Source organism: Triticum urartu, chromosome 2, assembly GCF_003073215.2.
Source record: "Triticum urartu cultivar G1812 chromosome 2, Tu2.1, whole genome shotgun sequence".
NCBI lineage: Eukaryota > Viridiplantae > Streptophyta > Magnoliopsida > Poales > Poaceae > Triticum > Triticum urartu.
The window spans coordinates 434,211,566-434,226,779 of NC_053023.1; the positions used below are offsets into that span (position 1 = coordinate 434,211,566).

The 15,214-nt window shown below is 54.0% G+C and overlaps 1 protein-coding gene across 2 annotated transcripts; it reads right to left on the reverse strand.

The window, feature by feature from the left end:
• Window positions 1–9,390: 9,390 nt before the first annotated feature.
• On the reverse strand, window positions 9,391–13,520 carry LOC125541634. 2 transcript variants are annotated; one of them, XR_007297605.1, is made up of 6 exons: window positions 11,796–13,520; window positions 11,356–11,708; window positions 11,189–11,271; window positions 10,646–11,109; window positions 9,804–9,927; window positions 9,391–9,729 (listed from the first exon to the last, which is right to left on the reverse strand). XR_007297605.1 is itself a non-coding variant. In XM_048704990.1 (3 exons), exons 1-3 carry the CDS (start codon window positions 10,742–10,744, stop codon window positions 9,620–9,622), a joined length of 333 nt encoding a protein of 110 aa, XP_048560947.1. In that variant the 5' UTR covers window positions 10,745–11,053; the 3' UTR covers window positions 9,391–9,619. The 2 variants fall into 2 exon arrangements, 1 of the variants encoding a protein (XP_048560947.1); XM_048704990.1 differs by lacking the exons at window positions 11,189–11,271; window positions 11,356–11,708; window positions 11,796–13,520 and having other exon boundaries at window positions 10,646–11,053.
• Window positions 13,521–15,214: the final 1,694 nt, after the last annotated feature.

A 15,214-nucleotide genomic window follows, 5' to 3' on the forward strand; every position in this document is an offset into this window, starting at 1 on the left:
GCTGCACCGCAAGAATAACGTACGGTTGCACTCGGAGCTGCGCCACAAATACAATGTATGGTTGCACTCTGAGCTGCACACAAGTACAACGTATGGTTGCACTCGGAGCTACACCACAAGTACAACATCTATTCCGAGTGAAGAGCGATCCTATCACTCGGAGATTCAGCTGTGATTCCCAATTTGCCCGAGTCAAGAAATCTGAAGATGATAAAGAACAAAGCAACTACATTCAAAAGAGATAGCCAAGATTCAGATAAATCCGGCAAGGTTCAGAATCACCCGCAGGAGTACTCGAGCACCAAGCCCGAAAGAGTTTTAAACGGTTACAGGATCACTCAGCATTCCGAGGCAAATAAAATCAAGTTATCAAGTTTTCACTCGACAGGAGGAGGACTTGATGGCTCGACGAAACTTTCAAGGTCGATGTCATCTGCAAAGCGAGTAGCAGCATCGATGAAGGTCTCCATGAAGGTTTGGAATTGAAGCTTCTTGGTGTTGGCAACCTTAAGAGCCGCCAGCTTCTCTTCTTTGACTTCCTTGTAGTGGATGCAGACGAGTGACAAAGCCACGTCAGCACCGCAGTGGGTAGCTGACTTCTTCCATGCCTGCACTCGGTCCAGGATGCCGTTGAGTCGAGTCATCAGTGACTCGAGGTCGTTTATGTCGGCGTTCTGGAAACGGGGGTCCCCAGACTTTCCTGCCTGTGGCCCATGGCATGGCTAAGCCAGCAGGCCGTACGACCCACCTTCACCAACAAGGCATCCAAGACCCTCACGAGGGACCAAGCCTCGCGAGGCGGACGACGTCAAGACCTCCTCTGGAGCAGCCTAGCCAGGCAGGCTCGCGAGGAGCTTAGATATCAAGGCGGGGCAAACCTCGCGAGGCTCTCGTGACGTGAGCCATGACAATCGACACCAAGCGGGCGCCAACGTGCGCAACGTCCTTGTTTCCTCTTTGGTGAAAAGGGGGCAAGCGCAGCCGCGGGGTACCGAGGCCACAGGCAAAGGTTTCCATTTCGGTGCAACAAGCCCAAGACCATGGACTGCAAGACGGAGGTCATTGTGGAGCCCAAGACGCGTCACCACCAGAGCTTTGTGCAGGAGAACACTACTTTTGTCAGGATAGCTCGTACTAGTTGTCCCCCTTCAAATTAGCCCGCCATTGTTGGCTCCCTTCCCGCTCAATATTTGGGAGGAGGACCAGTGCCTCTGTAAATGGGACTAGCCACCATAGTAGGAGGGCGAGGGAGACACACAAGTTCATACGCACAAGAACACCTCAACCTCAGGAGGCAGTTCTTCCCTTGTACTGTTCATCATCAGCCCAAGAGGCAATCCACCACCACCACGCTGGAGTAGGGTATTACACCACAATGGTGGCCCGAACCAGTATAAACCCTGTGTCTCTTTGTGTTGCGAGTTCGTCAAGTTCGTCCGCAAGATCTTAGCGAGCCAGAGCATAGATTGGTAGAAGGGAAAGACTTCACGTGCACCCCAGTGTTCGAACCTTAAGGGTTAGCCGGAACCCCACATCCGACATTTGGAGCGCCAGGTAGGGGGTGCGCCGAGGCTTCTCTCCACCAACCAGCGCCCCGCACCACCGCACTTCGCTCTCATGGCAGGTGCCCCGCCACCAACCTCTGCGACCAACACCAGCAGCGGGGGGGGGGGGGGTCTGGGTACCGAGCCTTGGCCCCCGCTCTGCGGCAGGTGCAGTGGCCATCCAAGTTCAGGCCGGAGATGCCGCCGCATTGCAATGGCGCGGCGGACTCGACGCTTTTCCTGCTAGCATACGAGGAGACCGTCCTTGAAGTCGGAGGCAACGACAAGATCATGGCAAACTTGTTCCCCCTGGCGCTCGCCAGCGAGCCACGTGCCTGGCTGCTCAACCTCCCGGGATCCACGGTGACGTCGAACTCCGCGACCTCTTTGCTGCGCGTTACACGGCACCACACACCACACAGTCGCGGCACTACTGGGTGGCTCCCAAGCACCTCCTTCAGATCACCACGTCAAGCCTTTCTTCCATCAGATTGGGGCAGCCTGCAAGCGCCCGGGGGCTCCGCCGGGTTGGGCTGCGCCGGAGGCCGACCTCACCTTCGACTCACATGACCACCCCGGCTCCAGCGCCAGCTCCGGGATGCTCCCGATGCTCTTCACGCCCACCATCTGCAACGTGGCCGTCACCAAGACCCTCATCGACGGCGGGGCCGGCCTCAACTTGCTCTCCGTGAAGCCTTCAACCTTCTTCATGTGCCGCTCGAACGGCTCGGCCTCAGCAAACCCTTCATAGGAGTGGGTGGGGGAGCTGCTCACCCTCTGGGGCAGATCCGCCTCTCTGTCATCTTTGGCACGCGAGACAACTATCGCACCGAGCTGGTGGACTTTGACATCGCGCGCATCGGTCTCCCGTATAACGCCATCCTCGGGTACCCGACTCTCGCTCAGTTCATGGTGGTGACTCACCCGGCCTACAACCTCATGAAGATGCCAGGAAGCAAGGGCGTCCTCATCATCAAGGGGGACACTAAGGAGGTCATGACGGCGCTCAGGCTTGCCTTCAAGGCCGCGACAGCGTCACAGCCAGCAGGCGCCGGTGCGCCCGAGGCCAAGGAGACCGCGCCCACCAAGAAGAGGCAGCTGTTCACCCAAGACAAGGCGGAGAACAAGCAGGTGCCAGTCAACGAGGACAGGTCTTCAGGAGCCACCTTCACCATAGGAACCGGCCTTGGCCGGGGACATGAAGAAGCTTTGGTGAAGTTTTTGTGCGCGAACAAAGAGATATTCGCATGGGAACCCAATCAGCTGGTAGGGGTCCCGAGAGAGGTAATCCAGCATCATCTAAGGGTATGCCCCAACGTACGCCCCATGAAGCAGTGAGCAAGATGGCAGTCCACTGAGAAGTAGGCCTTCATCGTCCAAGAAACACACAAACTGGAGGCGGCAGGCACCATCCGAGAAGTTCGATACCCCGAATGGCTGGCGAATCCCGTCGTAGTACCAAAGAAAGGTCGGAAGGAACGGATGTGCGTCGACTTCACCAACCTCAACAAAGCCTGCCCCCAAGATCCGTTTCCCCTTCCGCGCATCGATCAAATTGTCGACTCCACTGCCGAGTGCGATTTGTTATGTTTCTTGGATGCATTCTCTGGATACCATCAGATCAAGATGGCGGTGGAGGATGTGGAGAAGACGGCCTTCTTGACACCATGTGGGGTGTACTGCTACATCTGCATGCCTTTCGGCCTTCGCAACACGGGTGCAACCTTTCAGCGGTTGATGCACATCGCCTTGGGGCGACAGCTCGGCAGGAACACAGAGGCCTACGTTGATGACATAGTGGTCAAATCTCGCGAGGCGAGGATGTTGATTCAAGACTTGGAGGAGACCTTTGAGAGTTTGCGCTGGGTGAACTTGAGGCTTAACCCGGAGAAGTGCGTGTTTTGCGTCCCCTCTGGCAAGCTGCTGGGGTTTCTCGTATCCCACAGAGGGATCGAGGCGAACACGGAGAAGATCAAGGCCATCGAAGACATGAGCCCATAACAGACCCTCAAGGAGATGCAAAAGCTGGCATGACGGGTGACCGTGTTAGGGCGCTTCATCTCTAAGCTAGCGAGCGCGCCTTACCCTTCTTCAAGCTCATGAAGAAGAAAGGCCCCTTCGAGTGGACCTCGGAGGCCGACCGGGCCTTCCAAGACCTCAAGAAATACCTCACCAGCCCCCCAGTAATGGTGGCGCCACGGCCTCTCGAGCCTCTGGTACTCTACCTCGCCGCCACCCCATACTCCGCCAGTGCGGCGCTGGTGGCGGTTCGGGAGGAGCGCAGAGATAAAGGTGTGCCGCGCCAAGCCAGAGCTGATGCAGCGCATGGTCAGGAAGGCACACCAGAGCCATCAACGGCGGAAGATCAAGCTCGGCAGGGCAGCACTGCGGATACTCCTGAGGATGGCCAAGTCTCAGGAAACCCTCCACCTCATGATACGCCACAATCTTCGCAAGACCCGAGCCTCAACAGTGTGCCAGCCCTCATCGAGCACCCGGTGTACTTCGTCAGCACCATACTGCGAGATGCAAGGGCATGCTACCCCATGCCGCAGAAGCTCCTGCTCGCACTCTTGGTGGCTTCGCGCAAGCTGCGACATTACTTTTAGGGGCACCCCATCAAGGTCGTCTCATCTTACCCATTGGAGAGGGTACTCAGGAGCCCAAACTCAGCCGGAAGGGTCGCTGAATGGAACATCGAGCTGCAAGCATTCCAGCTGGAGTTTAGCACCACCAGGGTCATAAGGGAGCCGCGCTCGCTGATTTTGCGGCGGAATGGATAGACGCCCCGGCTCTTGAGGAAGGAGAAGACCGATCCACCTCCCCAGGAAGTGAGGCACCAGACGGATGGGTCATGTACTTTGATGGCACCTTTCCGCACCAAGGCGCGGGGGCTGGAGCAGTGCTCATCTCGCCCACTCAGGACAAGCTTTACTACGCCATGCGACTCTGCTTCCAACACGGCGAGAAGATCTCCAACAATATCGCAGAATACGAAGGCCTCATAGCCGGCTTGAAGGCTGCGGCGGCTCTGGGGGTGAGGCGCCTTACCGTCAAGGGCGACTCGCAGCTCCTCATCAATTTCTCCAACAAAGTGTACGAGCCAAAGGACGAGCACATGGAGGCCTACCTTGCGGAGGTGCGCAAGATGGAAAAGCAGTTCTCAGGCTTGGAGCTGCAGCACGTGCCCCGGGGCACCAACAAGGAAGCTAACGACATCGCCAAGAGAGCATCCAAGCGGCAACCGCAAGAGCCCGGCATCTTCGAAGAGCGAATCTTCAAGCCGTCAGCCACGCCACCTCTCTCAAGCACGACTCATCCTCGGGAGGAGCTTCCGCAGCCCCCGGCCACGGGAGCACCAGCTTGCGGTCCAACCTCAGGAGCTCGGCTACTCTTGGCGCTCAAGCCTCAGGAGGAGTGCTGGACCAAGGAGTTTAAGGAGTATCTGATGCATGGGACACTGCCGGAGAAGGAAGAGGACGTGGAGCGCGTGGCCCGACAGGCCACGGCATACTGCATTCAAGACAATGAGTTGTACAGGAAACGGCCGAACGATGTCACGATGCGCCGCATCTCCGACGATCAAGGGAGGGAGCTGCTGGCTGACATACACAGCGGGGACTGCGGACATCACTCATCATCATGGACCCTCGTCTGTAAGGCCTTCCGCAGCGGATTCTACTGGCCCGCAACACTCAACGATGCAGCCGAGATGGTGAAGTCCCGCGAAGCTTGCCAATTCCATGCCAAGCAAATCCATCAGCCTGCTCAGGGCCTCCAAACCATCCCGCTCACATGGCTGTTCACGGTCTGGGGGCTAGACATCCTAGGCCCATTCCCACGAGCGGCGGGGGGCTACCGTTATTTCTACGTCGCCATCGACAAGTTCACCAAGTGGGCGGAAGTGGAAGCCGTCCGTACCATTCCAGCCGGCTCAGCTATCAAGTTCATCAAGGGCCTCGTGAGCTGCTTCGGGGTCCCCAACCGCATCATCACAGATAACGGCTCACAGTTTACTAGTAACCTCTTTAAGACCTACTATGCTAACCTTGGAACGCAGATCTGCTACGCCTCGGTGGCCCACTCCAGGAGCAATGGTCAGGCTGAGCGTGCCAATGCTGAGGTCCTGAGGGGCCTCAAGAGTAGGACCTTCAAGAAGAAGCTGGAGGCCTACGGCAGGGGCTGGCACGACGAGCTCCAGTCCATGCTGTGGTCCATCCGCACCACCGCTACCAAGCCAACGGGCGAGACTCCGTTCTTCCTCGTCTACGGAGTTGAAGCAGTCCTCCCTCACGAGGTCAAGCATCGCTCCGCGTGGGTTCTGGCGTTCGATGAAACACAGCAAGACGCCATGCAGGGGATGGACCTCGCGCTGGGGGAGGAACGTTGTCGCGAAGCTGCATTAAGGGCAGCAAGGTACCAGCAAGCGTTGCGGCGTTACCACAGCCGCAACATTCGGTCCAGGACACTCGAGACGGGTGACCTGGTCCTGAGGCGGGTCCTCTCCAGGGAAGGGCTACACAAGCTTTCACCCATGTGGGAGGGCCCGTTCAGGGTCGTCCACATCTCCACGCTTGGCACCGTGCGCCTGGAGACACAAGAAGGGACACCTATCCAAAATGCCTGGAACATCCAACACCTCCGGAAGTTCTACCCATGAAGCAAGGCCCAGAGCCTAAGAAGCAAGGCCCAGAGCCTGAGAAGCAAGGCCCAGAGCCTGAGAAGCAAGGCCCAGAGCCCGAGAAGCAAGGCCCAGAGCCTGAGAAGCAAGGCCCAGAGCCTGTAAAGCAAGGCCCGGTGCCTGTGAAGAATCGCCGCCCGTGACACTCTCATGTAATAATGAGTTGGGGCTGTACACGCCCCGGAGTCCCAGGAGTGCCGGCCTCAGGCCCTGGGGCTCCCTCCCACGCCTAGTGGACAGCACTTAGCTCTGCGCTGGTGAGAAGACTTGAAGACTAGATTAGGTGCCGGACGTGGCTTTTTCATTTGCTTTCTGCAGTTGGCTCGCTTCTCCTTAATCAAGGTTTGCCTTTGATGTTCCTTAGCGATTTGGTTCCTTCGCCTTTTTACCGTATTTTCTGGCTCTGGTTTTCTAATGATCTCTCTCTCGCATTCCTCGCGAGGGGGCTAGGCAGGTGCCCTCGCGAGCATTTTTCTTCTCTCTGCCTTCTCGCGAGCCACCCTCGTTCAAGCCTAAAAGCTGGCACATCTCTCCTAATCCATGCCCCTTGGGTACCGTGATTTGAAGCGCCAAGTCAAGGTTTGGGTGAACGACAAATCCTTTAGCACACTCGCTAACAAGTTTTTTGAAGTTTCTGAGCAAACGCAGACACCTCGTGAAGGAAAAGGCGTCCCAAACACACCAGGATAAGTTATCTTTGCGCAAAATAATAACACGGCATGGGAATAACACGCACGTTGCATTGACCAATAACCATAGTTCGATACACGCCCCTCTGGGACCATACTGGTTCCATTTTCTAATGCAGGAAAAAAGGGGAAAGATAAACAAAGCGGCGTTTCAGCAAAGGCAGGCCCTTGGCGACGCCCCGAGCCTAGCCAGACTCCTCCTCGCGCTTCACAGAGGCGCGGCGACAAGATGACCCGCTCCCTCCTTCGAAGCGGGTGCGGTGGCACGACGGCTGGTCATAGCCATCGCTGCTGGAGCTGTCGCTGGAGGAAGAGCCGCAGTAGCTGGAAGAGACGCGGTCGCCGCCAAGGGCAGGCTCGCCCTCATCCTCGCCGCGACCGTCGCCAAGGCCGAGCACCTCCTCACCGTCGTTCGTCTCGGGGCAGCACCCGGCGCGGCGACCATCTTCCCCGAACACCCTCACATAGAGGGTCGATCCACTGTCATACTTGAAGTGAAGCGTGCACCGCTTTCCCAGGCCGCACGCACGGGCAAACGTCTGCCAGCCGCGGGCCAGGGCAATGTTGCCCGCGGTGGAAGTCTCGACCGCGACCCAGGAGGCCTTGCTGCAGCAACCATCCGCCTGCAACCAGAGCCCGCCTGGACCGGGGGCTGGCAGTTCGTCAACAAAGAAGCACGGAAGCTGACGAGGGGAGGCGTGCGATGGTGGAGCGGCCTCCACACCTCTGCCGAATGGAAGCGTGGGCGGGAAGGCCGCGCCACCATCGCACGCCTCCCCTCGTTAGCTGGACCGCCATGGTTGGGACGGTCCCCTCCGCCTGCCACGGCGCCGCCTCGGCGGTGGTCCATGGTGGGGGTCGCAGCGTGCTTGCGGGGACGGCCGCGACCATGCTTGGGCGCCGGGGAACCGAGGCCCTCGCGAGGGGCCTTCCCCTTCTCGGCGGCAGAGAACTTCCTTCGTGGCGCCATCGGAGGCGTTGCAAGCAATGAAGCAAAGAAGAAGCGAGCAAGCGAGGAAGAGATGGGCAACGGGGGCTCCACCCTCCCTCATTTATAGCAAGAGAAGGCCAACCGGCACCTCCCACGATCGCAGGTAATGATGGATTCCCTTGCATGTCGCATGGACTTGTCAAGTTGTGCAGTTGCCAAGGCAGCATGGGAAAGCGAAGACGCCCATGTCCAATCAACCGCCACACGTCAACCAAGGCCGCAGGCTTTGGGGGCCCGCGGTGCTCCGAACTTGACCCTTGGCTTCGCCGTGAAGCCATGCCCGTGCGCACCTTGGGCCCGGGGGCTACTGTCGGCGTTCTGGGAACGGGGGTCCCCAGACTTGCCTGCCTGCGGCCCATGGCGTGGCTAAGCCAGTAGACCGTACGGCCCACCTTCACCAACAAGGCATCCAAGACCCTCGCGAGGGGCCAAGCCTCACGAGGCGGATGACGTCAAGACATCCTATGGAGTGGCCTAGCCAGGCAGGCTCGCGAGGAGCGGAGATATCAAGGCGGGGCAAACCTCGCGAGGCTCTCGTGACGTGAGCCATGACGATCGACACCAGGCGGGCGCCAGGCGGGCGCCAGCGCGCACAGCGTCCTTGTTTCCTCTTTGGTGCACAGGGGGCAAGCGGAGCCGTGGGGTACCGAGGCCACATGCAAAGGTTGCCATTTCGGTGCAACAAGACCAAGACCATGGACTGCAAGATGGAGGTCATTGTGGAGCCCAAGACGGCGTCACCACCAGAGCTATGTGCAGGCGAAGACTACTTTTGCCAGGATAGCTCATACTAGTTGTCCCCCTTCAAATTAGCCCGCCATTGTTGGCTCCCTTCCCGCTTGATATTTGGGAGGAGGACCAGGGCCTCTATAAATAGGTCTAGCCACCATAGTAGGAGGGGGAGGGAGACACACAAGTTCATACACACAAGAACACCTCAACCTCAGGAGGCAGTTCTTCCCTTGTACTGTTCATCATCAGCCCAAGAGGCAATCCACCACCACCACACTGGAGTAGGGTATTACACCACAACGGTGGCCCGAACCAGTATAAACCCCGTGTATCTCCATGTTGCGAGTTCGTCGAGTTTGTCCACAAGATCTTAGCGAGCTAGAGCATAGATTGGTAGAAGGGAAAGACTTCGCGTGCACCCTAGTGTTCCAACCTTAAGGGTTAGCCGGAACCCCACATCCGATAGTTTAGAAGCACATCCCTTGGCCATAACTCCTTGTCAATCCGGGATAGCGCGACTTTCAGTCGAGCGATGTAATCCAAGACACTGGCAAGGAGAGATTCCAGTCACAACACGTTCATTGCAACTTTGTCCTTGACGGGAGAGTTGATGGGGTCTAGGCCTGTCTCGATCCGCCCAGTCTCTTCCTTGAAGTTCTAACAAAATTATGCATACACAAAAAGGTGTTGAAGTGACTGTAACATGATGGAAAAGTTCTGTGCAGTCAGTCGGATAGAGAAAAGTACCTTCAAGCATGAGGAGCATCTTCTTGGCAAGGCTCCCCAGATAAGTTTCCAGTTCATCTCTCTCCCGAGTGAGAACTTCAACTCTGTCCGCCAAGGCCACCTTCTCCTCCTTCAGCTGCACAATGTCCTTCTTCGCTTTATCAACATCAGTTTTCAACTTGGCGTTCTCTTCTTCCAACTTTCTGACTGAAGCCAGCTTCTTGTCAGCAAGTTCTGTTTTCTCCCGCGCCGTCTTCTACATCGTTGCAAGGTCAAGACCCTTCTGCTCCAGATCCTGCTTCATTTTGTCTAAAGAAATAACATTCTTCAATCGAGCTTGGAGTTGACGGTTTTCACTACGCACATCTGCTCGAGTGGAATCACTCAGTTCAAAGGATGAAAGAAAAATATCACAAGGCAAGCAGTCGACAAGTTGTTACCTCCCATGGCAGTAGCTTCATCCCGGGCTTTCTTCAGATTCTTCTTGGCCAGTTCCAGATCGAGGTTGAGTTTGATTTGCTTCTTCTCCAGATATGCAAATTTGGTCCCAAGTTCACAAGATTTCTGCAATCAACAAACAAGACAAATCAGTCGTTAGAAACAAGGATAAGTCATTTCCAAGTGATAAGATGCAAGTTCAGATTATTATGACAAAATGAGTTCTAAGACTACTATCGAATCAAACATTCAACAGCAGCCTCGAGGACTACACCCAGTGGGTGCACTTGGCATGCCCCCATTGGTTTGATTTCCCACTCGGCATGGTCCGCCCAACACGAGTGGAAGGAGTAAAAAAACACGCAAACAAAAACATTCAACCGCGGTCTCGGTCTCGGTCTCTGTTCTCAGACCACCACCAACTGCCTACAGTCGACCGCGGTCTCGGGGACTACACCTAGTGGGTGCACTTAGTGTGCCCCCGCTGGTTCGATTCTCACTCGACACGACCTGTCTAAATCGAGTGGAAGTACTACAAACAAAACATTTCGCAAAGACCCCCTATGAATCAAATATTCAACGGCGGTCTTGGGGATTACACCCAGTGGGTGCACTCAGCGTGCCCCCACTGGTTCATGAGTTCACTCGACATGACCCGATCGACTCAAGTGAAAGAGCTACAAAGCAAAAGACAAACACCTAGTGGGTGAACAGATGCAAGGTTCCACAACGCTCATCCACGGACATCTTGCGAATAATAAAGCAGCAGTTTTCAGACAACATATCCTAACAGAGCAAAGGTCAAGCTGGAACCAATCGGAAATCAACTTACAATCCCACTTACTCGGAGATTGGCTTGGAGGGCGGAGCTAGCGTCATAGGCGGCCTTGCTGTTGTTATACACCACTTTCAGTTGGTCCATCATTAGACCTGCTTGAAGCATGGCGTCCTTGGTAGCTCCTACTTGGTCTTCTGGGACATGGTGAGTAACAAATAAAGGAGATGATGGAATCAATGACGTGGCCGGTGGAGCCGTAGCCGGTGGAGGTGAAGCTTGAACTTGCACAGTCGGAGTAAGAGCCTGGACAGTCGACGCTAAGGGCTGGTCAGTCGATAAAGGCACAGCAAAAGAAATAGAAGTCTGGACTGGATCGCCAAGTGGTTGATCGACTGGGGCTGATGCTGATGTCGAGTGAGATTCTTTGCTGGCAGGCACCCTCTTGCTCAGAGTTCTTCTCCTCCTCCCTGTATCCTTTCGTGACACTTATTCATCATCGTCATCATTTGGAAGTTGGATAACATGTGGTGCTGCAAAACACTCGACCGTAAGAGTTCAATCGACTATCAGCACAATCGACGAAGTAAGAGCATGACTGTGGAGATGTACCTGCCTGAGAGGTGGCTGCGTCTGCAGTTTCCGTGTCATCGTGCTCCTTGTCAATGTCCATGGAAGTCCTAGAGGTAGCAGCACTGAAAGCTCCAAAATTTACTCGGTCGAGCAAGCGAATGATTAGAGAGTAACATAGAAGACAAAGAGAAGAAACAGACACTTACACAGAAGCAGTAGGGACATCCACCTTGATCTTGGGTAGGGCCTTCCGAGGCTTCGGTGGGACAACCTTGGGCTTCTTAGCGGCCTTCTCCGACGGTTCTGGAGTCGAAGTCCGAGTGCACTTTGGTACTTGCGTGCTTGGTGGAACTGCCTTGCCGCGTCCACCTGCAGGATCTTGGGATTGTTTGGAACGATGTTGTGAGCGAGGCGGCGAGTCAACCTCCTCACTGCTGCTCGAGTCGTCACTCTCATCTTCGCTATCGTCTCTGGATTGCCAGTCGGCGCTTTCATCTGCGCTCTCCTCTCCCTCCTAGAGCTGTTCCTCGTTTAGCGTCGAGTACATCTTGGTATAAATCTACAAGGCGCAAGTCAACAAAAGTCAATCAGATTCAAGAGCAATTGTAGATCGAAAGAAGAAAGCACTCGGTATTTTGGGCCTGACCTCTTCCGGCTCATGGTTGATGTCGAATGGCTGAACTCTCCTGGACCCCCTGGGGTTGTCTTTGTTTCCGGTGATGCTTCGCAGCCACTGAGCCACAATCTCCTCGGCGACCTCCTCTGGGTGGTCCCGAGCGGTGTCTTCAGGGCCCGGGTACATCCACATCGGGTGATCTCGGGCTTGGAGAGGCTGGATGCGTCGACTGAGGAACACCTCCAACAGATCCATGCCCGTCACACCCTCCTAGACTAAGTTAATAACCTGGTCGACTAAAAGAGACACCTCGCCTTTCTCCTCTGGGGTCACAGTCAATGAAGAAGTTTGGCGAAGTCGCTCCATAGTGAAAGGGGGAGATCGGTCGACTGACCAGGAGTTGGGATGTCTTTGCAGTAGAACCAGGTCGACTGCCATCCCCGATCTGACTCGGGAAGGGTCATGGAAGGAAAGGTGCTTCTACCCCTAGTCTGAATTCCTAAACCCCCGCACATCTGGATCACATGTGTCTTTTCGTCATTCAGATTTGCCTTCTTCACCAACTGGGAATGACAAGTAAATATGTGTTTAAACAGACCCTAGTGTGGGCCCAAGTAATCCTATCGTAACCCGCAACAGTCGCTTTCCCGATACGTGGCGAAAAGGTAGCACGAGGATCAAGGCGTCTCTGTCTACCCACTCCGATTACTGCGGCACGCTCCGTCCCGCGCGCTTCTCCAAAATTTCGAATCCCGTGAGATTCGGGAACCATAGAGCAACTAATCACGTCGAACATTTCGCACCATAATAGCCCGCGAAGATTATCAGCATAATTCACTCGACGACCTCTGAATTGATCAAGGTGACTGTAATGAGGTTGAAGCTTCAGCATGATTGCCAGACTCCGGTGAAATGCATCTGAAGCATGGAATCGAGTCGGAGACCAACTTCAACCCTTCTTCACTCGGACCTCAATCCATTCGAGGGATAATGACGATGAAATGTACCTAGGGTAGGGTCATAGGCCTGACCTAGACGCCCTACCCAAGGACACTGCCCTAGAGTCAAGTTCATTTAAAGTACAATAGAAGATACCAACTGAAATCACCTTGGAGTGCAATCCACTCGACCAGCTATCTCACTCAGATATCCCAATTCCACTCGACCAAGATAGAGTCACTCGACCGTACGAAGAACCACTCGGAGTATAGAAGATCTAAAGCCACCTCTGGATGGCAGCAGTCAGGTGTTCACTCCATAGCCTTAAAGGTCATTAATCATCATTATAGCAGGCGTTATCAGTAACGTCTCTATATTAACCCACATTAAAACCTGTGTAACTGAGCACTGGAGAGGGCTGGCACACTCTATATAAGCCACCCCTCCTCTAGCACAAGGGTTCACACCCCCTGTAACTCTCATGCATAATCTAGTCGACAAAGCCTCCGGGCATTGAGACTAGGGCTATTACTTCCTCCGAGAAGGGCCTGAACTTGTAAATCTTGCGTGCACAACCTTGCCGTATCTAGGACCTTGTGTAGCACCCAAGATGCGATTCTATCCCAATCATGAGATGAATTCATGATTGGGGCACAACCGCATTTCGAGCGCATAGCAAGGTGGATATCATTACCAAGTATATAGACGCTCACCGCATTACTGTCAAGCGGGGCCCATAAACCCTCACCGTGTTAGGGATGCAAAATCAAGGAAGATAACACCGGTATGACGGAAACTAGGGCGGCAAGAGTGGAACAAAACACCAGGCATAAGGCCGAGCCTTCCACCCTTTACCAAGTATATAGATGCATTAATTATATAAGAGATATTGTGATATCCCATGACATCCATGTCCCAACATGGAACAACCTGCACCTGCACCTGCAACTAGCAACGCTATAAGAAGGGCTAAGCAAAGTGGTAACATAGCCAAACAACGGTTTTCTAGGAAGGGTGAAAAGGTTAGAGGCTATCATGGCAATTTGGGAGGCTTGATAAACAAGTGGTAGGTAGTGCGGCATAGCAATAGCATCGAGAAACTAGCATAACAAAGATAGTAGTGAGATCCAAGGTGACGGTCATCTTTCCTGAAATCCCGCTAGGAAGAAGAACGAGTCCATGAAAAAGATGAGCCAACGTAGTCGAACAGATCCTCACAATCGCAACATAACTGGAACTATCAAGGAGAAGTGCAACCAGAAAGAAGAAAACATCATGGCAAACAATAATCACATGGCATGATGGACAATCAAGTATGATGGATGTCCGGTTTAATGAGGCATGGCAAAGTGCAACAAACAATACTACAAATTAAGTGGAGCTCAATATGCAACGAGTTACATATCGATGAAACACCACACCCAAGTATTTAGTTCGCTCTCGTTTAGGTACTCAACAATATTAAATGTTGTTAAACATGGCAAGAGGTGAAGTATAATTAAACTACCTACCAAGGCAAGTTTAAATGAGGCCGGAAACAACAAACAATAATTCCGGAAAATCCTCATATGTTATTTAGCAATTTAAAGCGAACAACAATTTTAAGCTTATTAAATGATGATATCATGATGCAGATGACATATACAAGTTTTATGCAATTTATGAAAAATGTTGACATGAGCATGTTATGAAGCATTTGGTCACCATGGCGAAACAAAAGGGGTGCTACGGAAACGACAACGGAAATGGTGCCACGACAACATTCCGATGATCCGACAACTCGTAGAGATGTCGGTGCAAAATAAAGTGTGACGGGAGCATGTCATGCAAGGATGATGGGGTGATTCCGGATACCGGGTTCCCACGTGTCAAAGACGGTGCCAAATGAGGGAACAACTAACATTCACGGGCGGATACAATATCTAAACATGCATCTCAACCAACACACATGCATTCGTTCACGTGCATCATCTCGGGGTTATACCTTCGAAGCATGCAATCGGGACGGTTCAGGTTCGATGGGATGTAGTTGTTCACGGGCCATTGTGGGAAGTAGTGGTACTATTGGTCCTCGGTGACGGAAGTGGAAGTAGTAGTACACGTTCGCTTTCAGAGAGGTACTTGACGAATCCAACGTCTTCGGGGCGACGATAGTTGTACACATGTCGAGGTACTTGGCGTTTCGGTCAGTAGTCGTTCGGGCGTCTATGTGATCCTGTTGTTGGGGTACTTGGCGCTTGCAATCCAAATCCGAGGTCATAGCCGTGTAGTTGAACTTGACGAAACGGGTCTCCAACGACGGTAGTGGTACATCTCGTAGTGGAACTTAGTGCATCCAAGGTCTTCGGGCGTGAGCAGTTGTACATGTTCGTTGTGGGACTTGGCGGTCTTGACAAAACGAAGGAGTACTCGGCAAACCCATGTTTTTCGGAGGTCGACGGTAATGGTTCCCGTATCAATGTAGTGTAGTTGTACTTGAAGGTCTTGTACTCGACATAGAAGAAGAAGAA

What these genes read in the sequence shown, in the direction of transcription:
- LOC125541634 (XM_048704990.1), bottom strand. Translation starts at nt 10,744, where the DNA reads ATGCTTCAAGCAGGTCTAATGATGGACCAACTGAAAGTGGTGTATAAC. An exon ending in CCCTCCAAGCCAATCTCCGA is followed by an intron (nt 9,928 to 10,645) that starts GTAAGTGGGATT and finishes TGTTGATTGCAG; the next exon opens with AAATCTTGTGAACTTGGGAC. An exon ending in TGAAGCTACTGCCATGGGAG is followed by an intron (nt 9,730 to 9,803) that starts GTAACAACTTGT and finishes CCACTCGAGCAG; the next exon opens with ATGTGCGTAGTGAAAACCGT.